At 40.2% G+C, this 25,786-nt stretch overlaps 1 protein-coding gene across 6 annotated transcripts in view; it reads left to right on the top strand.

Moving 5' to 3' along the window:
* Window positions 1-25,786, top strand: part of TNIK (TRAF2 and NCK interacting kinase) — a 403,269-nt gene that overhangs the window by 82,681 nt on the left and 294,802 nt on the right. For all 6 annotated transcript variants that reach the window (XM_012732327.1, XM_012732316.1, XM_004674961.2 and 3 more), the window contains exon 2: window positions 10,148-10,213. In XM_012732327.1, coding sequence (XP_012587781.1) covers window positions 10,148-10,213 — 66 coding nt within the window. The remainder of the gene's footprint in view (window positions 1-10,147; window positions 10,214-25,786) is intronic.

Raw genomic sequence — 25,786 nt, 5'->3', positions numbered from 1 at the left:
GGAAAACCAGAATAGATGTGCTCATTTTTTGCAAGGAGTGGAATACAGACTTCAATACTAATGTTTTTTTCCCATCAATCCTCTGATAGGTATACTCACCAAGCAATCAGTATTTTCCACTTGAGTTGCCTAACTTGGGCAGAAGGTTAATAAAAATCATGTGGATTGTTTTAGGTTTCCCAGGTATGTGTTCTTGGTGTACCTTGTGCTTTCTCTGCATGTCCTTGTCATTTTAATCTAATGACTGTGTACATGCAATTATTTAGTCACCTCTATTTGCTGTGGAAAGTAGGACCTTTGGCTCCTTAGACTTATTAATTGGGAAAGCCAGTAAAACTAGTTGTCACCGGCTGTTGCCTGGGCGAAGATAGTGTGAACTAGAGTGGAGGTGGTGTGGCTTTAGCGGGCTTCTAAGGGCTTTACTTCCTTGGGAAGAACCATGGTATTGAAAAGCTTGAAGGCCCAAGATAAATATGGAGAGTTCTCCTACTGTTCCTGTTTTCTTTGTTCTGTTTTGCTTTAGTAAGCATATGCTTGTCAGTTAGGGCTGAAGCTGAACAAAACAGCTGCTAAATATGGCTCTAAGAGAAATAACATTTTGGTCTTTTTAGTGCCCGTAAGTTTAGAGTAAGCACAGTCGTTTGGCAGATGTCAGTAGAGAGTCTGGGGCTGGGGAGCTGCTCGGGGAGCCGGCTCAGCTGTCTTAGTCTGCTGTGGCTGCTCACTCTCCAAAGGGCTGGTGACCCCAAGTGAAAGCTCTGTCACACGACTGTGTTGTTCAAAGGAGTTGGGGAGAAGGTATGTAAGCTGTTGTCATGGTCCCTCGAGATCCCTCCATTCACTTCATTTTCAGAGAAGGTGGCAGAGGAATTGGGAAGAGTATGTATCATCTTTAAAAGGAGTAGTCACTCTAGTGACATATTTAAGTTTGTCTTATTCAGTCTTTGGGATTTAATCTAGAGGTGTTATTTATTGTTCCATTAAATCTGATATTATTCAAGGGACCTGGAGGAATTAAAGTATAACTCAAGACACTGAATATTAGCCCTTAGATCTTAAATCTCTCCTCCTGTTGGGAAATCAGGCTTGAGCCTGCCAATACTGTCAGAATTTTATCACCTGATAGAGAATTGATTCCAACATCCCAGGAATAAAAAAAAAAAAAAAAAAAAAAACAAACCCAAACAAACAAACAAAAAATCTTCTCAGTAGTTTCACTAACAGAGATGTCTACTTGTCCGTAGATATCTATTTGCTAAACTGTATGGTTTAGCAAATCGGTAAAAAAAAAAAAAAAAAATAGAATTTATTTATTGGCTTTAGTTGAAAGTGTATAAGGGCCCTCCCTGGTGGTGCAAAGTGTTAAAACACACCACTATGAAGCTATCACAGCCACTGAAGCATAAGTTCAGTCCCTGGCCAGGGAGGTGAGGTGATCCATATGGCAAGGCAGACCTCTCCTGATCCACCTGCTGCTTGCTCCCCTCAGCAGTATACTCGGTCAATCTGACTGTTCTGCTCTTCACTTTGTCTCTGGTAAATCCTATCACCACCACTCCCCCCCTACCTGTACCCCATTGGCCTGTACCCCAATTCTGTATTCATAAATAATTTTTTAAAGATTTATTTATTTATGCATACAGAACTGGGATACAGGTCAGAGGTGCAGGGGCGGCAAGAGGCTTCACCAGAGACAGAGTGGTGAGCCAAACAGGCAGATCATTGAAGTACACTACACTGCTGATGGGAGCACCAGGCAGGTCAGGTGAGGTCTGCCGCGCCATTTGGGTCACCTCCGGGGCAGGCGGGTATCGAACTCATGCTGATGTATCTTTAGCTCCTTAGTGCTGTGCTTTAACCCACTATGCCACAAGGAGGGCCAATAAATCTTTTTTTTTTTTTTTAAAGATTTATTTATTTATACATACAGAACTGGGGTACAGGCCAGAGGAGCAGGGGTGGTGAGAGGCTTCACCAGAGACAGAGTGGGGAGCAGAACAGGCAGATCAATGAAGTATACTGCTGAGGGGAGCAGCGGGCGGGTCAGGAGAGGTCTGCCACACCATGTGGTCACCTCCGGGGCAGGCGGGGATCGAACTCATGTGGAAGTGGCTTTAGCTTCTCAGTGCAGTGCTTTAACCCGCTGCGCCACCAGGGAGGGCCAAATCTTTTTTTTTTTAATGTATAAAATACTGATTGCCTTTTCTGTGGTATATTTCTTGTATATTACACTTGATTTTAGCCAAAAGGCTGAGAAGCAATTGCATATTAAAAGCACTTGTTTTTAGGGCCCTCCCAGGTGACACAATAGGTTAAAAACAGCAGCACTGAGAAACTGGCTGCAACTGCTTAGTGAGAGTTCTATCCCCGACCGGGAGCTGTCTCACATGGCACGGCAGACCTCTCCTGACCCACCCACTGCTCCTCTCAGTAATGTACTCAGTCAGTCTGCCTGTTCTGCTCCCAACTCTGTCTCTGGTGAATCCTCTCACTGTCCCTGCACCTCTGGCCTGTACCCCAGTTCTGTATGCATTAATAAATAGATCTTTAAAACACACACACACACACACACACACACATTTTTAGAGACAAAAAAAAAAAAAAGAGAGAGAAAGAGGTTGATATTTATTAAAGTCCTAGAATTTGGCTAGATACTCTCACAGGCTTCATAGTAACCATGTGAAGAAGGTAATATGTCCCCATTTAAAGGTGAAGAAATGGAGACTTAGAGATGTTATGAAACATATTTGAGGTTGGAGAGCTGGGGAGAGGTACATCAAAGACTAGGAATTCTCATTCTTTGAAACTGGTGAAGTAGTGAGTGGTTAAGTGTCCAGGATTTGAATCTGGCCAGTAGGTACTCATCCTGGCTCTGCCAGTTATCGTTGATGTGATCTTGGCTAAGAGTTGAATTTCTGTGTGCCTCAGTTTCCTCATTTAAGACAAAAATAACATTAGCACCTATTTGATGGAGATGTGATCATTAAATGATCTTTTCATTGAACATGTTTAGAATACTATGTGGCTCCTAAATGCTCGAGAAATGTTAGCTGTCTTTGTGAATTTTATTATAATGACCAACCACATAGACTTTCATCAATACCTGCTGTTACATTTCTTTCATGGAACAGCTTGCCTTTTGCTAGGTAGTTATATTTCATTATGGAATAATGTAAACTACTCTACCTTAGAATTAAATTCTCTTCTCAGCCTTCCAGCAAAGGTTAAGATCTGAATAAAGGCATGTGTAGCCATCAGGGATTCCTGACTTTGGTAAATGTCAATGATTTGCTCTTTTCTCCTTGGTGTATGTAACCTTCTTCCATGCTGCCCATCCTGGCTTTACGAGCAGCTAAGCAAACATGAGAGGGAGAATTGAGCTGATTCTTGTCTTAGCTTTCCTGTCTTTGTAACATGATTATTAAGGGAAGCCTCATCTCCTTATTGCCCTGCACGTGGGACATCTTGACAGCTCGGCTTGTCAAAGCACACGAGACACAGCTACACTAAGGACTTTCCTTATAGCTGGAAATAGCACAAGAGCTAATGCATGTGACAGTTTGGTGCAGTTGCCAGTGGGGTGAGGGAGCACAGGGGTCAGTGATGGGGACAGCTTGTCTAGATTGAAGAGGTAGTTTGCTGACCTTTGGCTCTACATTCTGATCCCAACTTTTTGTGACTTGCTGTACACTTGTTGTGCAAGAGAGGGGGTGCACATCAGCCTTATTCACTAACTAGTTATGTCTCGCAGCTATGTCTTAGCCACCCTCCTAAGTGCTGGAAAGATTAAGATAAATAGGTTGCAGTCCTTGCTCTCACAGCATTTGTAATTCATCAGGGGAGAGAAACATGAACACGGCTACTCTGTGGAAGTGGTTGTCATAGGGCTATGCTTGATGCACTGTGGGTGCAGAGAAGGAGGGGTGGCACTGATTTGAAAAAGACCAGCGAGACTTTCAGGGGTGGGCTTGCCTGTCCGAGGATGGTAGAAGGAATAATACTGAAATGCAGACATTATGTACCAAGGCACAGAGACATGGAGGAGAATAGGGTGTTAGGCAAGTGGTGGGTGGCCTGAGGTCTGTGCTTTAGCACATAGTGATAGGACATGAGGCTGCCAGAGCTAAGAATGGCATGTTCTTGACCTTCAATTTAATTCACAATGTGTAGGATTTTAGGATTGGGGTGTTATACTTGGAATTGTCTAATTTAGAAAGATGGGTGTGAAGTATAGATTGAAAGGAAGGGAAAGGGACTAAAAGCAAATACCCCCAGCAAGAGAGGTTGAGGTCTGTTATATGAATGAGGTAGAGTAGATGGAGATGCGAGTGGGTGTGGGGTGGACATTTACATGGAATGTTGCTAGCATTTAATGAACAAAATGAGGGAAATGCCAAGGATGGAAGCCTGGTGGGGGCTCGGCCTGCCTTTGAGGTATCGGCAGAAATAGAACCTCTGTGAGTGAATGGCATGATGGAAGGCAAATAAGAGTGGAGGTGCCTAGTGGTATGAAGACCTCAAAGGGGACAAATAGGAATGGACTGAGAAGAGACCCTTGCAAATAAGAAATTGATATCATTGGGGGCCCTTGGGAGAAATTGGAGTCTTGCAAGAGTGGAGACAACAGCTATGGCTTATCATGTTCAAGTTATGTCACTATCTTATAAGAACAGAACTAACAGTTACACGTTTTTGTTTAAGGGAAGCTTCACAAATGTCCAGCTGTGCAGGTACTTGGATTGTGGGTAGAAGAGAATAAGGCTTAGGTGAGTGCTAAGTTAGAATGTCCTGAAACAATATGGTAGCTCTGCCTTCTGTTTTCTAGGGTCTCATGGCCATCTCCTTGGAAATATCACAGTTCTCATAATGCCATTTTCATCTTACTCACTTACTGTCAGCATACTGTAGAAAATAGTCTTGTAGAGTCCCAGTTCCAAACTGGTACCCATTTATAACCATGATGCTCGTGGGTGATGTCACTTGGGTCCCCTCTTCACAGCTGAGGCACCACTAACTGCTGGGAGGGTGGACAGTGAGGGACCACCTGCTTGCAATGCCTTGTCACTGGAGGTGGCACACAAAGGCTCCTTGTCTCTGGGTGGGATAATTTCAGAGTCATCCCATCTCCTAAGCGCCTGTGGGTGTGTCACAGTTGAACTCTTCTGTCTGCTTCACCCAGTTGTTCTTCCCTCCCTGCTGGCATTGATTCAGAAGCACATTCCAGTAAACCCTTTCTATGTAAATCTCGGTGATTCTTAAACTCCATTTTTGGGGAGCCTACCTACTTATTATATCTGGTGCAGTTGCTTACCAGGACCAGTTGCCAGCTGAACTCTGTAGCTCATTGGACACGTGCTTTTGAGCACCTTGAATGTGTCCCACTTTGAAAAGAGCCTCTCTATAGGGGATCAAATGAAAGTCCCAACACTGAGCTTCCTCGTACCACATTGGCTGAGCCATATACCCATTAATGGACTGTTTAAGAAGGGGACGGAACCTCAGAAGGGAATTCGCATATCTCACTGACATCTGCTGACTGAACCCCAAAGCTCAGAAGTGTCCTAGGAGGTAGGATGTCCCCTGGCTTCTTCTCTGCAGCCTGTTTCTGCACCTGCCTTCTGCTTCCACCTCAGCTCTTTTCCCCAGATTCCTTAAGGCTGTTACAGTCACCGTCCTACACCTCCTCTCTTTCATTCATATTTTTTTTAGTCTAGCAAAATGAATGTTGAAAACACAATTGAGATATTTCAAGCAAATGTAGAACCTCCCTCGAAATTTGTTGCAGAAACACCACTGAGCAAACAAACTACTGGGAGGCACAACTTAGCAATAACAGCAGCTGCCACAAGTATGGGCTTTCACCCCTCTTCTTCCTGTCTTTCTAATTCCATTTGTAATAAAACCTGCTACTCTAATAGCCTCATAGTTTAACAGACATGACTTTTCTTTTCCATCTCAAGGCCTCGCCAGTTGTCTTGACAGTGAAGTCAGCTGTGTGTCTCAGTTGTCAGAGCTCCAAGTCCTGTGTGTTTCCCTGTCTCCTGGGTCCTGTGGAGATGTTGTCTGCACCTATGTGACTGGAGCTCATGGCCTTGATCGGTTGGGCCTTGAGTCTGGATTGTGGTTTTCCTGCCCTCTGGCTTTGTAACAATGGATAATGCTGATTTCAGTCTTTCTCAGTGACAAAGCGCTTCAGCCGTTGCTCACAATTGTTCTGGTCACTGTGCGATGAGTAGGTTCTTTTCTACACCCACCAGTTCGCAGGCCCCAGCTGGGTCTGACGATTCAACTCTGTTCTGGCAATATCTCCCCAGGGAGCACATCGAATCCCACATGTTGAAAGCTCAGTCCCCTAAGAATGTCTCCATCTCGATCGGCATTGCCAGTCTAGGCTGTTAATCTGTGCTTCTGCCCCTGTGGCTGCACATCAGAGGACCCAACACCTCTTGCTTGGGGTAGACGAAGTAGCTAGAGAAGCTCGTAGGACTTACAAAAAACATTTTTATACTTGATTACTATAAAATAGTATGAAGATTTACTATGAAAGACTGTTATCTCAGAAACAGTCATGAGGGAGAGCTGCTCGGGCAGGGCCAGAAGCTTCTAGGCCTTCTCCAAAGGCCCCTCTTTCTCTTAGTCGCCACATGTTCACCAGCTTGGAAAGTTCTTTTTTTCTTTTTTTTTTAAGATTTATTTATTTATGTATACAGAGCTATGGTACAGGCCAGAGGTGCAGGGGTGGTGAGTGGCTTCACCAGAGACAGAGTGGGGAGCTGAATAGGCAGATCATTGAAGTACATTGCTGAGGGGAGCAGCAGGTGGGTCAGGAGAGGTCTGCTGCGCCATGTGGAGCACCTCCAGGGTGGGGATCGAACTCATGCTGAAGTGGCTTTAGCTTCTTAGTGCTGTGCTTAACGTGCTGCGCCACCAGGGAGGGCCCAGAAAGCTCTTTTTTTATGGAGGCGTCATTACAGAGACATGATTTACACCTAGAACAATGGCCATTGGCAGCTGATTTAATTTCTGAACCTTTCTCCTCCTTGAAGGTAAAAGGATGGGGCAAGTTCAAATCCTCTAATCAGGGGATTAGTGCTTCCTCAGGTTCATTCCCAGAGTCACTTCATTAACATAAAAGGACACCTTCATTGTTCTCTTCACAGAGGAAATTTCTAGTTTTAAGATTTGTGCCAGAAACAGGATTGAAGAATCAATACACGGATTTCTTATTATAAATCTCCATGTAGGTTTACATGCGGTCAGCCAACCACCAGTGTTTTGGGTTGGATCCTTGGATGCTGAACCCTTGGCTTTGAAAACAGACTCTAAGTTTTACTTGGATTTTTGTCTGTGCCCCTAATGCCTGTGCGATTAAAGGGTCAATTGTACCTGTTCCAATAACTGAATGAAATCCTAAGAGGATTTTGTTTTTGTGACAAAAGGTGGGATGTGAAAAAGCATTCTGTGTTTGCCTCACTTCAGCCCTCTCTAGGGCCCATCAGGGAGAGTAGCCAGGTGGCTTCGCTGGGAAAAACAGTGAGCAGTTGTGTACTTACCACATCATCCCTACTTTTACTAGATCTTTGTGTTATTTTAGATTTATATGCTATTTAGTGTCTTTGAGGGCACATAGCAAGAACCCCTTAATAAGTAAGTAGTCCTGACTTACTAAGGATAGTGACTCTCTTACAAGACCAGTGCTCTAACCACTGAGCTACAGAGCCTGATAGTGACTCTCTTGTCACATGAAATCATTTGTCTCCCTCTTCACCAACAATAGCCTTGAAGCTGCCCTTCTTGTCACATGAAATTCATTTGTCTCCCTCTTCACCAACAACAGCCTTGAAGCTGCCCTTCTCCCTTTAATTTGATTTATTTTTTTAAAGATTTAATTATTTATTTATGCATACAAAAACTAGGGTACTGTCAGAGGTAGGGTGAGAGGCTTCATCAGAGACAGAGTGGGAAGCAGAGCAAGCAGATGTACTGAAATACACTGCTGAGGGGAGCAACAGACTGGTTTGGAGAGGTCTGCTGCACCATGTGGGTCACCTATCTGGCCGGGGATCAAACTAATGCTGTGGAGGCTGCAGACAGCTTTCATAGTGCTGTGCTTTAACTCATTGCACTACCAAGGAGGGCCCCTGCCTTTCTCTCTTTTAATCACTGCAATTGGTGTGGAATTTCTCAGTTGACCTCTGACTACTTGTGTGACTTGGCGCTATATCTTCACTTACTTAGCCTGAGAGCCCTGTGAGATAGATGCTGTCCCTGCTTCATCTGCTCAGAGGATAAGTTGGTCTCCAGGGTTTCTAGAGAACATGTGCTCAATCACTGCAAAGCTGGTATCCACCCAGGTCTGTCAGAAGCCAAAGAGCAGGCCTTTCCCTCCTGCCTTGCCTCCATCATATTACTATATGGCGATGTCCTCATTAAGTTTTGACTAGAGATAGGAAATATATTTTTTAGAGAGTTAGTGTCTTTTAAAATATGTTTATCATTTTTAAAGTTCCTCAGAATATTTTTTTAAAAAGACAAAGTTAGGGCCCTCCCTGATGGCATAGCAGGTTAAAGAACAGCAGTAAGAAGCTAAAGACACTTCATCATGAGTCTGATCCCCGCCCGGGAGGTGACCACATGGTGCAGCAGACTCTCCTGACCCGCCCGCTCTCCCCTCAGCAGTGTATTTCATCAGCTGGCCTGTTCTGCTTTCCGCTCTGTCTCTGCTGAATACTCTCACCGCCCCTGCACCTCTGGCCTACACTCCAGTTCTGTATGCATAAATAAATAAAACTTAGATAATAACTTTGTCTTTTTTTTTTAACATTTAAAGAGTAGGAGATTTCACATTAAGCAATACATTCATCTTTTCTTTTAAAAATAAATACATAAATAAAATAGACCTGGCAACAATATGCTCATGTTTTGACAAGACAACAATAGGCCCCAGCTAAGCAAACCCCAGATGCACCCCTTTAGAGGACATGTGGCCTCTTTATTGTGCCACAAGCTGGGTTACTTCTGTGGCCTCTGTGGCTATCTCAGTTTGTGATTCTTGATTGAGACCTTTGAAGAAATGATTTCTGTGCAGCCAAGACTCAGTAGAGGTCAAAGTCATTTTCTGTTTCTGAGTTGAATTTTATTGGCCTCATTTTCCTTCTCAACTCTTTGAAGTAGTGATTTAGTAACAATGGCAGTAGTGACCCGTCATTTTGTTAGTCTTTGTGGGTGAGCTGACTCTGAGAGTCAACAAACACTTGTTTGCTCGTTACAGGTTACAAACTTTTCTAATTTTGTTTGTATTCTAAACCTTGCAGTAACTGGAGGCATCCTGAAAAAGCCAATTTTGCAAAGTGTAGAGAAGGGCGAGGAATCTGAGATAGTAATTTTGAGAAAGGTAGTTATGTTATCCTGTTTCTCTTGGAAGATGTAGATTACCTTACCTACTGCTCCATAATTCAGGAAGACCCTTTTCTAGAAGTAACATTGTATGATAATATTATATACATTTCAGAATGTTTATCGCTAAGAATCAGCATCTCTAGTTACTACTTTACGAACACAAAGTCCAGTTCCATTTTTCACCACACAATTGACCCCTGTGGCCCAGTTTACACACCCTCGTTCCCCATTGTAGTGACCACTGATTTGGTCTTCTGGTCTTAAAAGATTATTTTGTTTCATTTATTTCATTCATTTATTTGTGTACACTAGATGAATGAAATTATATGGTAATGAATACCCCTTTCTTAACAGCTAGTGTTCAACACAGTGAACAGTTCAGGAATTTCCAAGACAAATATCTTAACAATTAGAATTCCTCAGGATGATGAGTCTTCCATTTTCTCTTCTTGTACCTGCCATGTATCCTGCTTGGTAGTGAGAAGTGTGCTCATTTTATCATTTCTCTGAAAGTCATCTTTCCTTTTGTCTGATTAAATACATCTCATAGAAATGCAAAACAGAAACAAAATGGGTTTTGACAAATTTCTTAACTGTAACTGAATTACATTTTAATCATTTTTATTATTAACACACGAGAGCCCCCAAACTAAAGTTGTTCTTTTGTATATCTTAAGTATTTTTCTGTGATTAAGACAGTGCCTGAAATAGTGTTTTGACTTTTCACTATTTGTTTATTGTCTTTTAGGATCCTGCAGGGATCTTTGAATTGGTGGAACTTGTTGGAAATGGAACATATGGGCAAGTTTACAAGGTAAGTTCCCCTGAATTTCAACATGACCTATGTGTGCTTTAATTCATGAATGCCGAGTATCTATTTTGTATCTCATTCTCATGAGACTCATCTGTGCCTAAACACAGATTTAAAGGAGATAATAAACCAATTCATTGACTCTCCATCTTTTAAAATATCTGTATTACCACTGCCTAAGCTGGATGATGTGATTTGAGCATTTCCTTTTATTATATATTATAATGTTTACATATCTGACACATCTCTGATATTACATATTTGAAGCGCTTTAAGTGCTGTTTCTTTTAGTTTCATCACTGCCAAAACTCGTTTTCAAGGAAGCAAAGGATGGCATTTACTTTAGAAATGTAAGCTATTAGAGTATTGCAGCTGAAAAAGTAGATTTGTTATTGGCCTAGGGCGTGAGTGAAATGAATTTAGTGAGTAGTCGTAAGAGAAAACTGATGACATCACAAAGCAAAGGCTTAATGGCAGCGAGGCATTTTACAAGATAGAGAATTATTAAAAGTTTACCTTGAGTTGAGATTGAACTGAATTCCCCAATTTTTGCTTACATTCATGAAAAATATGCTTTAGAAAGTTATTTTCAAAAATGATTGAAAAATGGCTTGAATGTGTGGTTTGAGTCCCCCTCTGGTTATCAAAAGGAAATGGAAATGAACTATTTTTGGACTAAAACTCAGGACCTTTTAGAAAATGGACTATGGAAATGAATGTCTTCAAAGCAAACCAACTGTTTCCTCTTGATTATTTTGAGGGCATAGCCATGGTTTATCTTAGTGATAGTAACATTGGATGACATTCCTATTACAATTTATCTTTCTTGTTCTGTTCATAAAATTTCTTTTCTGAGTCTTAACCTTCCAGATTGTACTATTATATCCAGTTCTTTAGATTGTCAAATATATATGTATGCATTTGATTATCATGTTTTAAAACCACAATGGTAAACATAAACATGTTTAAATGATTATTTACCAAAGGTACCCATTGGTGTCCACTCCAGGGGAAAAAATTCTTCCTTCCAAGAAGTAATTATTTCCTAAAATGTCAACCTCCTCTAATTAGACAGAATGTAGTCTTTTCAAGCTGCTCACTTGATGTTGATCCTGTCTGACACAAGAAAGAAATGTGTCTCAGCAAATGTTTCTAAATACTTTCAATGAAGACAATTATGTTGGAAGATTGTGTTACTGAATTTTGAGAAATTGGATTGAATTTACAGAGTAATGTGAACTTAGTAAAGAATTACCTTCTGATTTAGGTAGAAAATTACTCCTGATTTGCTATCAGTATGGAAGAGCAATTCAGTAACTGTTGGTTTATCAGAAGGGAGGAACAACTTCCCATTTGCAAAAAACATATTTGGGAGATGATTCACAACTTGGTCCACTATCCCAAAAGGTGTAATATATACTCGTGTATAAAAAAAAAAAAAAAAACAATGAAGGCTAAGAATGTTGAAACATCTAGAATTATCCCTTGTTTTCTTATCACCTGACAAAAAGAAAAGGAAACAAATTACATGAGATCTCAGATCTTTTCAGAGAAGAAAGGTATTTAGCAACTACCCTGTTAATATTAGTAGTCCAAAGGGTGCCACTTTCTGACAAACTTTGGCATCTATCAAGCTGAGAAGGGACTTTGCAAAGAATGGTGATGACAAGTGCATTGGTCTTTGGGAGAGGAGAATTTGGTTTCTTTTACCAGCCTTGTATACTGTTTTGTGACCTGCAGCTTTTCAGGGTATTAGTCAACGGAGGATGTAGTTAGAAATGCTTTGGTGACTTATCTAACATATTAAAACTCCCTATCCAGTTAAGGGTTTGGTTTCTAGGCAACCAGATAATATTAGGTGGCACCAGCTCATGAATAGAGAGACCTGGCTTCTTGACCTGAGCCACTAATCTAGTCCTGCTGTTACCATCAATTCTGAAGGCCAAATCTTAATAAAAGAGCAAAACCTGAACTCAAAGATATAGGAACCCCAATAAAGAAAATGAAGTTAGGAAGTGATTGCTCACACTGTAGTTTATAGTTTGCTTCAATGGGATAGGTATGTTTCTGTTATGTAGACATAACAGAAATTTATCACCCTAGGAAACTACTCTATGCAAATGAGTTCTGTGACAAATGCTTTCTTTACATAAACCTTTGATTTAAAATTTTTATCAATCAAGCTTTTGATGTCCCTAGATTTCATAAAGTAAGATGTAGCCTGTATTATATTGAAAGATTCATCCTCCATTTCTTGTCATAAGCTGTCTAAGAGAATGGTAACATAATTTGATATATGAATTGTTAAGAAACATATTTAATACAATAAGCAAAAGTACATGTAGATATTAAGAGACTGTTTTTTTCAGTATGTATGCATGTAAGTCATATACACCTGATGTGGAAATATAGTTTATATGAAAATCACTTAATGCTGTTTAGCTATTCAGTTTTTCTTCCAGTATTATTCCAAGTATAGCTTGATCTGTTTGTCCTTAAAAGACTGCTTTGTTTCTCTTTAATAGTTTGTGTTGTATTTAATGTGAAATCTATTTTCATCAAGGTAACATTGTTCTACCTGGTTGTATAGTATTTAGAGGAATAGTGTTCCCAACCCCCATACCCCCAGGTATTGTTAGCACACCACACTCCCCACCAAAACACCCATTCCCTCTAATATTTTGTTCTCAGGTGGTCAAGAGTAATTCAGTATGTATTTCCTTTTCTACTTAATTTATTGGAAAAAATACCTAAATAAAGAAAAATGATTTTCTGGGCCCATCACTCCTGTTATAAAACAAACCAAAAAAGTTCACATTACCTGTTTGCTGAAGGTTTTGGTTGTTTATTAATATTTTGCCTACTGGGAACCTGCTGGAATTCCTGCATGTTTTTGTTAAAAGCTTAATTATTTTAATAAGTCCAAATAATTGTTTAACGTTTACTGCTCAGGTATCAGTAAGTCTCAGCCTCATATTTTAAATGAATGTTAGTCTATCCTGTTTGTTAATGTGTCATGTTGAAGAATATATTGCTTACTACAGAGATGAAGACCTATTTTATCGCAGTTGACAGTGAGTTGGATATTTGGTAGATTCCTCAGTAAAGCTCAAGTTTATTTTGAATCTACCTGATGCCTGTACAGTGTGAAGCATAGAAGCTATTTATGTGCCCAGTGCTTTGTGAGAGAGGACTGTGAGGATGTGTGTGTGTGTGTGTGTGTGTGTGTTTTAAGGGGTTGCAAGCATCCTCATTTGTTATCTAAAGTCACTCCCCTGCCCTTTGTAGCCCATCCTTTATTCCTTTATCATCTCTATTCACATGGAATTCCTTATCTCCTACTCAGTCTATCTTCCTAACCTTTCCAAACCTGTTCCATATCCTTAAGAGATATTAAAAAAAAAAAAATATTCAGGCCTCTCAGTTGGTGCAAGGGTTTTAAGTCTCATCACTATGAATCTATGAACAGCCTCTGTGGCCCGAATTCTTTCCCTGCCAGGGGGCTGACCTACACTGCACAGCAGACCCCTCCTGTCTCACCTGCTGCTCCCCTCAGCAGTGCATTTCAGTCAGCCCACCTGTTGTGCTCCCCACTCGGTCTCTGGTGAATCCTCTCACCCCTGCACCTCTAGCCTAGACCCCAGTTCTTTTATACATACATATATAAATTAACTCTTTAAAAAAACTCTTAAATTTTCCACAGAACATACTCCTTCAGATATTTGAAGAGGACCTTGCTTCTTCCTTCAAATGCTTTCTTTTATCTCTTATTTTCTAGCCAGTATATCCCTGGTTGCTTCATTAACTCTCCCTATAATACAGACCTGAGATCCTTCTTCATCCTGATTTCTGTCCTGAAATTATTATAACAAATTTTTAAAGTAATATTTTATATTTTAAATAGTTATTTCCTAAGGAATTTTATCTGTGAATAATATCTGATTTCTGATTTAATATATGATTTTACATGAACTTTAAGGTCTCCATAGTTACAGTACACACTGTTTAGAACATTTTCTTCCCACTCCCTGTGCTGCCCTTCTGCTTCGCTTCACATGTTACCTTTCTCCAGTCCTGTGTCTGAGGCACCAGACTCTGTTTCTGTTCCCTTTCCTGCAGGCTTGCTCAATCACAGCAACCCATTTATTGTATTCATGTCGTGAAAAGTCTCTGAAATTATATTATTCTTAACTTATGTGTATATTAAACAATTTAAATATATATAAAAAAAGAAAGATGAGACTAGAGACCTGGTTTATTAGTTTTCATTCTATGTACAATCTAACAATATAGTAAATGTTCTCCATTGGGACCCAAAATTGAAGTCTGATTTCCTTGATAGTTTTTTAAATGTTTATCCCAGTAGCTTTAGAATTTCCTAGAAAAATGTTAGTGTGCTTACTTCCAATGTCTGTTTTGCACAAAAATAATTGACAAAATAGTCTTCCTGTTTTTTTTTTTTTTTTAAAGATTTATTTATTTGTGTATACAGAACTGGGGTACAGGCCAGAGGTTCAGGGGCGGCAAGAGGCTTCACCAGAGACAGAGTGGGGAACAGAACAGGCAGATCAACGAAGTACACTGCTGAGGGGAGCAGCGGGCGGGTCAGGAGAGGTCTGCCATGCCATGTGGTCACCTCCGGGGCAGGCGGGAATCGAACTCATGCGGAAGCGGCTTTAGATTCTCAGTGCTGTGCTATAACCCGCTGCGCCACCAGGGAGGGCCACCTGTTTTTTTTTTTTTTAAAGGTTTATTTATCCATGAATATGATAACTGGGGTACAGGCCAGAGGTATTGGGGTGAGAGGATTCACCAGAGACAGAGTGGGGAACAGAACAGTCAGGTTGACTGAAATACACACCTGAGGGGACCAGTGGGCTAGACAGGAGAGGTCTGCTGCGCCATGTGGGTGAGCTCCCTGGCAGGGAATCAAATTCAGCAGTGATTGCTGATTGCTTCATAGCACTGAGACTTAACTCCTTGCATCACCAGGGAGGCACTTCCTATTTTTTTTATAGTAGGAGGTGGATGTGGTTTTTATGCTAAAGGAATTGTCTGTAGTCTATAAAGCAAGATCCATGCTAAAAATATACAAAATGAAACAGATCAATTTTCTAGGGTTTGATCACCTGGAAGAGATTTTCAAACTTTACTGTGCAAAAGGAATTATGGGGAAATCCTTGAAAACATAGATTTTGAGTCCTAAATTCTGAAATGTTGATTCAGAAGACCTGGGGTGGGTTGTAGGTATCTGTACTTTTATATTTAAACTTTTTTTAATTTACTTTTTTTTTCCATTAACTAATTTATTTCCTTACCTCATTGTTCGTTTTTGGATAGTATTTGTTTCTCCCCTCAGATATAGTCCGCATAGTTCTCTGACCATGATTGCGCCCATGGCCCATCACCCCAGTCCTCTGTGTTCTTTCTTCCCCATTTTAACTCCTCTGCTTCCCTCTCCCTTATTCTATGCCCCAGACCTATGGTCAGCTCACAAGTTCTGTCTTTCCTCCTTTGTTTGGTTTCTGTGTTCCACACATATGTGAAACCATCTGACATATTTTTTCTCTTTATGACTTATTTCACTTAGCATAATCCTTTTCACCTCCAACCATGATACCACCAATCATATGAGTTTATCTTTTTGCCTGCTAAGTAGTAATCCACTGCGTATAAATGTCACACCTTCTTTATCCATTTATCTACCTTGGGCCATTTAGATTGTTTCCATATCTTGGCTATTTTAAATAGTGCTCCCACAAATAGTGAGATTTTCCTTTTAAATTAGTGTTTTTCTCTTTTAGGTAGATCAAGAGTCTGTACTTGTAATAAGTATATGGGCTCATGCTAATGTTCAGGGCCCTGGAGCCACACCTCTAGAAACTACAAAATCAACAGTAGGCTACCCTTTTGTATGGCTACTTGAGTGATGTGTAATCCTTCACTTTAGGATTTCTGTATCCAATCAAGCTTGCTAAGAAATGTAAAAAAATATAGACATCTTGATCTGAGATGTGAGGCCAGTCAATTTTGATGTACTCATTCAGAGATTTGACTTTCTGAATTTTAACTTGATGTGCTTGTGATTACATCTTAGGTTGTTGCTGATTAATTCAACTCCACACCCAAAAATCAAAATGGTCAAAACTGACCTGGTATACAAGAATCTAAGTTTGTTGTTTGAGACTCCTTTAACTCTGTATCCTGTGCCTTCTTAGTTAACCTTGTTTGCACATAAGATAAAGAATTCTGATGGTGAGTTTATTAGCAGTCTTTATATGGAGATAATGCTGTAACATACGTTCAGGAAGCAATACAACTTTTTATAGTTTGTCCTAATGAATCATGAATTACACCATGTCTTACTTGGTAAGGACTGAGTATGGGTGAATGTTCTATTTCTTATATAATAGTGGCGTTTGTTTTTATAATCAAGAATTTACAATATAAGTAATACATTCTTTCACATTTGTTGAGGGCCAATGAAAAGAGCTCTGTGCTTGGTCTGGGAAGAATGAGTTACATTAAATGTTTTCTATTCTATAGAAGATGCAATTAAATGATCTAGTTAGGATTCTGAAAAGTTACGAAGTTTTTTGTATATATTGGCTTAGTTACTCCTGATGATTTCAGAAGGGATAAAGTGAAAGGATATTTATTAAGTCACATTATTACTCTAAGGCAGAATTTCTCTAGCTAGAACCCTTGCCTTTTGGGGTCTGATACCACTTTGTGATGTAGTGCACTGTTGAGCTTAATAGGATGCTTATAAGCAGCATCTCTGGAGATGCTAGGAGCACTCCCTACTTCGTGACAACAGATCATGTCTCCTCACTTCACCAAATGTCCCTTGAATGGCAAAACTGTCTTCCGTTGAGAACAATTCTGTAAGCATAAGACAAAATAGCAAAACTGTTAAAATGCAGGCGTAAACATAGGCTGTGTAGAGTACAGCTCCATTAGTGCAATTAGAGTGTTCAGAACCAAATGGACTGTGGGAGAGGGATTAGAGGCCTGGTTTTTCACATCTTAGAGTGTAACTTAGCATTTTCATAAATGAAAAGGAGGTTGGAGCAATAGTGTACTTAATCTAAATAGTGTATACCTTTGTCTCTTGGTATTTATGATCCATTCAAAATTGCATTATTTATACTCAATCCAATCTCAGTACTTCTTATATACCACTTAGACCTATAGTTTAGTGTTTTAAAAAAGCCAATCTCAATAATTTTTATAGAGAAGGTAGATTACTAGAGGCAATGAGATGGTTGCAACACTCTGTGACTTTAATGGGGTGAGCGTGATTTTTTTAGTAATTATATATTTTACAAATTTGGGAGAAGAATCAACAGTAGTTTTTCTTGAGCAGTGCAAGATCTAAATAGAGAGCCCATATTGTATGAATGCAAGGAGTGTGGTTGGTAAAGACCCCTGTCTTTGGAGTGAGGACCCGTTTTAATGATTTTGGTTTTACCTCTAATTTGGTGTAGCTTTGAGCTTGCCATATAACCACTTAGGAAATTTTAGTTTTTTTCACTTATAAATGAGAATAAAAACATATTTCTTGTTCTACTATCAGACTTTTGTGAGATTAAAATGAATTAAAAACTGGTTGCTTGACTTGAGGTGAAAGGATTGTTCTTACTATAATTTTAAGGTAGGTGGCTGGGTCCTGGTAGTGCAGGGTCTAGGGGAATTTATTTCTGTGTTGAATTTTATCCTCATCATCCTTTTGCTCATAGTGTTGTGTGTTACCAGGCAAATGATACTCATCCTTTGGTAGCCAGGCGCCAGCTACTTCCTAAGCTTTACACCCTTTTCCTTTCTGTTTCCTGGACCATCTTATGCAAACAAGGGTCATTGGTCTGAACAGAGGTCTCTCTGGACTTTGACTTTGCTTGACTTTTGACTCATGGACATTTGTTACCTAGGGGGTTCCACTTCCCAAAGTGTGGCCATGGGATTCCCCAGGATCAGCTTTGTGAAAGAAGAGTAGAGGAACTAGTGAAGTTTCATAGTGCTACTTAACATCCTTTTCTCTTCAAGGGAGAAAGTAAGCATTAGCATTTGTATTATTTGTTTTACCTGGAATTTTCTGAATTTAGTAGGCTGTGGAATCTCTGTTTTTCTCTCACTCTCCAAGTGACCTCTGTATGTCATGGAGCTAACTGTTCCATGACATACAGATAATCAAGGGGGCTCATGTCCTTGTACCACAGCTGAGTGTCCATCTGCCAGCGGCTGCTGGTCTCTGTGTTACCCTATCCTTGGGTCAGGGTGCATCTTATGTAAAAAGTGGCTGTGGAGCTACCCTTTCTATTTCCTTATATACTAGGCTCTGGGCCAGGTCTGATATGTTGTTTTAGACCAAGAGAAAAGGATGTTTAGCAGAGTAGTACTCTTGTACTATTTGCAGTAACACATTTCATCTATTAAAATAAATTAATGATACGCCAAAGCTGGCTAATTACTTTCAATTTCTTTCAAATTTTTGGTAACTGCCCCAATATATAAGCACCATTTTCCTAGGCTTATAAAACTGTATGTGTAAATAAGAGATGATCATCTACGAAATGTTTCCAAGATGCTAAAGCACATGCAAAGCTTTGTTCTTAGGCATAGGTTCACTTATGACTATAGCTAAGGTTTTAGTATTATTTTGTTGCTATTAACTCTCAGAATGTATTTTAATTGCATTTATCTAGAATTATAGCTGAACATTTTACTCCTGCTTTCCAATAAACGGGAGAGTCATTTACCCTTGAAATGTGTTGGCTTCAGGGGCTTTCACCCTCATGGGTGCCCATGCTGTTTGCATCTAATTTGGCTTGAGACCATGCACTCAGGCTCCGACCTGCCGGGAATAATGAATTAGATGGTTCCCTGTGAGCACAGAGAGAAGACCTTCCTGGGGGCCTGTGTGCCATATGCTATATGGAGGGGGTGTTTTCTCTGCCAGGTGGAAGGACCTACAGAGTTGCTACCAAAACTCGCCACAGGGTACTCGTGCTACTAATGGTTCTCCGCTCTCACAGCTTCTAGAAATCATCAGGGTAGCTTTGAAAATATATAGATATATGGGTCATTCTCCAGAGGTTTGGTTTCTGTTGGTTTAGTGTAGAGCTGGGTAAAGTTGGTTTCCGGTCATCTCAGATGTCTCTGATGTGCAGATATTTTTGAAAGCCAGTGGGCTGAAGGATTGCCTTTTGGGGGTGTTAGGGCTCTTTTGGTGTCTTTGGAGAAATCTTTCCTACTCTTTTATCTCTTTTCTGGTGGTTTGCTTACCTTGTTTATTCAGTCACTTACCTCAGCCTTCCTAAGAAGCATCAATTATGTGCTTGGCACTTGTTCATTCACCTTTCCTTTGAAGAATGTTTAGAGACTTTGCTGCAAGTGCTTTCACTCCATCTCCTATCTGTAGGTTGCCAAATAACTTGGTACACAACACCCTGGTGTCTTGTAGTTTTTAGATCTCATAACTCCCTTAATGACTTGGTGATTATAAGGTAGTTTCAAGTAATTAAACAATCAATAGTTACTATGTAATTACTGTTATTTCGGGGTTATTTGTAACCTGTAAAGTGAAACTACCAGGATCATAGACACAGAATTCAGGGGTATATACAGTTTCAACTATTTTATGCATGAGAAACATTTGAGATTCTTTACAAATAATAACCAATTAATTGGGGCCCTGAGATTGAATTTCTTAGCTCTGTGGCTTAACCTCAAATACGATTTGTTAACTTCATTTGGACATTTTGCATGTGCAAAAATAGGTCACTGCCTTTTGACAAGCAGATGCTCTCTGCTTGGGAGAAACCTTGCTGGTAGTGAGGCTTGAGACTGGAGAAAGGAAGCATTTGTGAGACCTTCAGATATTGTGCAGTACAACTTCTTCTGCCACGTGCTGTTCTTCTCTTGGTTCTGCTGCTTACTTTTCAAGACAAGGCACAGAACTTCTATGTCCTCTTTGTTCTCATTTACAACAAAGAAGAAAGTTCCATTGAGAACTAATAAATGCGAAATAGTTGCTTTAACACTAACAACAATAACAACATCATCTTTCAGATTTGCAGGGAAGAGGGGTGAACTCACCAATGTGAACAACTCAGTCTCTTCAGAGAGAAGGTGCTTTATTGTCTTAGAAAACGTCCCCATAATTACACCCATTGGGATGCACAATTTTTGGCAACCGCAAGCCTGTCTGGGTAATGCTTTTTTCCAAACATTCCTTAAGTACTCCATTTTTGTTTTGCACACCACACTCAAGAAGGCAGTATGACACTCCCGGCTGCATTTTCTGAACATCTTAATCCTTTCTAGTTCTCCCTCTTTCTCAATGTTGTAAAAGATATATCTCATAAAATTTACCATTTGAGCCATATTTAAGTTTATAGTTCTGCGGCATTAAATGCCTTCACATTGCTGTCTGTCTTTCTGTCCATCCATCCATCCCTCCGTCTCTCCCTCAATACAGAATATTTTCATTTTCCCAAACTGAGCCAGGTCTGGCTTACTGGGTGATTCCTGGCAGCACTGGCTCTCCAACAAGCCTGAAATGGCCCTGCACATTGGCTTGTCCATGTGTTGGCCTCGGTCTCTGTGATTCACCCCAGTGCACTTTATCCTCCTGGTCCTTGTGCCTCAGCAACCACAGGGTACCTGTTGCTGAGGAAGCCTAAACCAGATGAAGCTCTAGATCTTTCCCACCCTATTTATTTATTTATTTTAAAGATTTATTTATTTATGCATACAGTACTGGGGTACAGGCCAGAGGTGTAGGACGGTAAGAGGATTCACAAGACAGAGTGGGGGGCATAACAGGCAGAGTGAGGAAGTACACTGCTGAGGGGAGAAGTGGGCAGGTCAGGAGAGATCTGCTGTGTCATGTGGGTCACCTCCTGGGCAGGGATCGAACTCATGCTGAAGTGGCTTTAGTTTCTCAGTGCTGTGCTTTAACCCACTGCACCACTAAGGATGGCCCTTTCCACATTATTTATTTCTAAATAAAAGGATCCTTGTCAAGTAGAGGTAGAGATCATTATTTAAAAAATGCAAGAACTGTGTATGAACCCTAAAATAGTACAGTTAGTGTTTTCTCTGTTAAAATATCTTACAAATGAAACTCTCCTTTACCTTTAAATGTACCGGTTGTTTTCTTTCTTTGCAGAAACCTGTTTCTTCCTAAAAAAGTCAGTATTTTGAACAACAGTAAATGGTGTGGGTGGAGTTGGGGTCTCCCTCTTGCAACCTCTCCTTTGCCAATTCACCTCTCCCTGATGCTGCCCCGGAGCCCCGGCATCATCCACAGAGCAGACCTCAAACTTAGGTTCTGTGTTCCCTATTTCAGAGTTCTCAGGGGGTGCCTTCGACCTAATCATGGGCCCGTCCTTACTCCCTGTATGTGCTTTGCTTGACTTCTGTTTAATTCCTGCTACCCTATATTCTAGCACTTAGCACCCCCTAACCAGAGAAGGCAGCACCCCGTTCTCTGTACCTGGGACTCAGCACACCTCTCTGTTTTACTTCTATGCTTAGTAATGTTCTGTCTGGCTGTTTTCATTCTAACTTGAGCTGTAGACATCAGCTTGCTGTTACTCTAATGCAGATACAGAGATCATGGTTAAAAATATTAACTTAGGGCCCTCCCTGGTAGCGCAGTGGGTTAGGTTGCAGCATTGCAAGCTAGCTGCAGCCGCTTCAGTGTGAGTTCAATCACCGGCCCCAGAGGTGACCCACATGGCGTGGCAGACCTCTCCTGTCTGGCCCGCTGCTCCCCTCCGCAGTGTACTTCATTGATCTGCCTGTTCTGCTCCCCACTCTGTCTATGGTGAAGCCTCTCACCCTCCGCATCTCTGGCCTGTACCCCAGTTCTGTATGAATAAATAAATCTTTAAATATATATATTAACTCAAAAGTACAGGAACCCTAGGCTTTGTAGAGGTGGCACATACTATCTCAGTGGAATAAGTTGGCACACACTATCTTATTGAAATAGTTGGCACACACTATCTCAGTGGAATAGATGCTTTTTTGTTTTGGTTAATTTCAACTGGCTAACCATATTAATAAAGCAGACTGACACTAAAAATAATATTTTGTAGCCAATAGCAACTAAAATTGATAAATAAAAAGTGACCAACCTACTCTTCATTCTAATAGAAAAAAATAAGGTTAAAAAAAATGTTTTACCTTCATTTTAAAAACTGGTTTCATGGATATCATCCTAAAAACTGTCCTGGTAGCTTAACACAGAAGCCAGAACTCATTTGATCTTGTAAAGACCCGGTGACACATTACTGGTAACACACATAAGCTTTCTTAGGTAGTTTTCTCCTCCCTTGTCTTCAGAGCTATAGAATGAAACATTAATATTGATGATGTATTCACCTTTTCCTTGATGGTCACAATAATCCCGTAGGTTAGGTAGAAGAAGTGTGATTTTCTGTGTGTCTGTGTGTGTGTGTTTTAAAGATTTATTTATTTATTCATACAGAACTGGGTATAAGCCAGAGTTGCAGGGGCAGCGAGAGGATTCAGCAGAGACAGAGTGGGGAGCAGAACAGGCAGATAATGAAGTACACTGTTGAGGGGAACAGTGGGTAAGACAGGTGAGGTCTGCTGTGCCATGTGGATCATCTTCGGGGCCGGGGATCGAACTCATACTGAAACAGCTGCTGCTAGCTTGCAGTGCTGTGCCTTAACCCATTGCACCTCCAGGGAGGGTTGATTTTCTGTATTTTTAAGATATAGGACTTGAGGTCTGAGTTTATAAATGACTTCCTTGAGTTCACCAAATGGTAACAGAGCCTAGTCCTTGGTTGAGGGGCCTATATTCTCTTAGCTCCACACAGTAATTTCCCAGGAGGAAGTAGGGGAATATAGGGCGTCTCCTTAGATGTTCAGCAGGGACTGGTTCTCCTCCCCCCACCTTGTATTGCATATTTAGAATTCATTTAAATAGATGCCTTATTAGTCTGAATTTATAGTATAAAGCAGTAGTTGCAAGGTCTCTAGATATGGAATCCTCATGGATGATTGATGCTAGATAATTAATCTTTGATTCTTAACTAAGTTTTACCATGTTTTTATACAACAAACAAAATGCCATTTTCTTAGAAAAGAAGGGCATTCTTTTCTACCTACAAAAGTAATGGGCATGTCTTGGGCTAGTTATATTTTATAATATGAAATGTCACTCTGCTGAGCATTTGAACAAAATTGGTTGCTTCTTTTCTCATGACTTTCTATTGTGAGAGAAAGGAAGGACTAACTTATTTCTAGACTTCATCAAAAATCATCTCTAATAGCCAGGTGCATGATTTTTTTTCCTGACAGTCTCTGCAATCAGACTGGAGCTTGATAAATGTTTGTTGAATTGAATTGATTTATTCTCTCAGCTGCAGTTGTGTACTTTTGTGAGCAAATGGATGAATCCTACTGCTCTGGAAACCATGCAAATATTTACCAGGTGCATAATCTGTACTTTTCTTTATTCTGAGTTGAGGGAAGGCCAGTTACCTCTAACCTGGTATGGAATTGTAGGAAATCACTTACTCTTTGTTTTTTATCTTTTATTTTTTAATTTATATTGCATAGAAGAACTAGGGTATAAGCCAGAGTGCATGGAGGGGTGGGCAGAGACTAAATCAGTTTAATTCAACAAACATTTATCAAGCTCCACTCTTGATTGCAGAGACTGTTAGAGACATAATGCAGAGCAAAACAGGTGAATTTACTGAAATACACTGTTAAGAGGAGCAGAAGGTGAGAGAGGAGAGGTCTACTGCACTGTATGTGGGTTTGCTCTCACACTGGGGATTAAACTTGGGTTGGGGCAGTGATAGTGTTGAGACTTAACTTCTACAACACTAAGGAGCCCCTTAATCATTGTTTCTATATTTCTCCTCTTAAGGGATATAGATTTGTGTGTATGTTGGGGTGGGGGGAGATTAAAGATGGAAATGGACACAAAAATAGAGAATGAAATGGAACAAAAACAGGGCAATGCGTTTGAGAGTGAACTGGTGACTAGATCTGGGTACAAACTACTTATTGGATAATTTATCACGAGTGCAAGTTGGGAATATCTGGGTAAAGTCTTCATTTCTGTTTTCAAGAAAGCCCACACTCTTCACCTTTTCCTACAGATTTTACGAATGCTAAAACATTCGTGAACACTAGCAGTGCCTCTAATAGCTACAACCACATGCTTTAATTATCACACACTTTAATGACAAGTTTTACCCACATTTATCTCAGTTTTTTTTCTATTTATGTGTCATAACAATGAAAGCTAGTGAAAACACAGGACAGTATGTTCTTTTCTTTGGATGGAGGCAGGGTTGATTGTATATTCTCTTGAAAGGATTCAATTTAGCAAATTCTGATTTTCCCAGCTAACCCTTTGGATGATTTTAGTGCAACAGAAATTTTTATTATTTAAATATTTAGAACATTTTGTTCTACCACTTTGTATTATTTACCTATTTTGAGAGATACTCCATAACTTTAAAAACTTTTATTCCCTGAACAAAATTAACCAGCAAGCTGGTCACCCCCTGTACTTCTCCGCCATTTGAATCTGTCCCTTTCTGAGTCCTGAAAGAAGGTCCATGGAGCCTTCTTTGATGTCCTTGGTTTTTATGGTTTATCACCATAATGGGGAGATGCCATGGCAAGAGCAGATGAATGATGCCTTAACTGCCCTCTTTCTTGGGTCTCCAGCTTATCTGTTATTCAGAGCATGGCTTGTCTGAACAAGACTAATCATCTGAGCAAATATGTTATAAATTTAAGGCATGGCCAAGAAACCAGTGTTGATAGGGAGTGGGAGTGGAGAAAACACAAAAAAAAAAAAAAAAAAAAAAAAAAAAACCAAGCTTGCCAACAAAACCCAGAACAAAATAGCAACCTCCAAAACAAAAGGCTCCTTGTATGAATGTGGTTTTCCCGTCTAAAAGCACAGGACGTTTATGAATACCTGGTTAAGTTGATGAGTAATATCATGGTCAAATGTGCTCTTTGAAATTTTGCCCAAATACTGTGTCTCTTAGTATTAATGTCCATTCAAATTCATGTATCTGTTAATGCCAAAAAATAAGATAGGGACTGATAGTGTCTCCAGTGATATCTCACTTACCACTTGCGTCGTCCAGTTCTGTCCTCTGCATCCTTGGTTATAAAGTGGGTCCATATTCTGTACTTTGGTCTCAAAGGAGGATCTTTTAAGTCATTCTCTCGTGATTCTGACAATCTAATCTAAAGCTTAGTTGGGATCAGGATACCCATTTGCTGACTGAGAACATGAAAATCCAGAGATTCCAACATCTTGCTCAGGATTTTGCTTCTCAGGAAGCGTGTGGTCTTGTGCCCACAGGGCTCTGATGTGAGCTGCCTTTGGTTTTCCTGAGTCCTAGTTAAATCTCAGAGGCTTTGCCCCCAGATTTCCTCTGGGAATACTGCTCAGAGTGCTGACCAGCCCAGGCAATAGAGGTCATCTAACTTCTCAGTGACTGTTGTCTAGTTCCAAAATAATATGGATGATTGATGCTAGATAATTAATCTTTGATT

Source organism: Condylura cristata, unplaced genomic scaffold (genome assembly GCF_000260355.1).
Source record: "Condylura cristata isolate star-nosed mole 26May11 unplaced genomic scaffold, ConCri1.0 scaffold00003, whole genome shotgun sequence".
In the NCBI taxonomy this organism is placed as follows: domain Eukaryota; kingdom Metazoa; phylum Chordata; class Mammalia; order Eulipotyphla; family Talpidae; genus Condylura; species Condylura cristata.
This window is presented reverse-complemented; position numbering and strand designations above follow the sequence as displayed.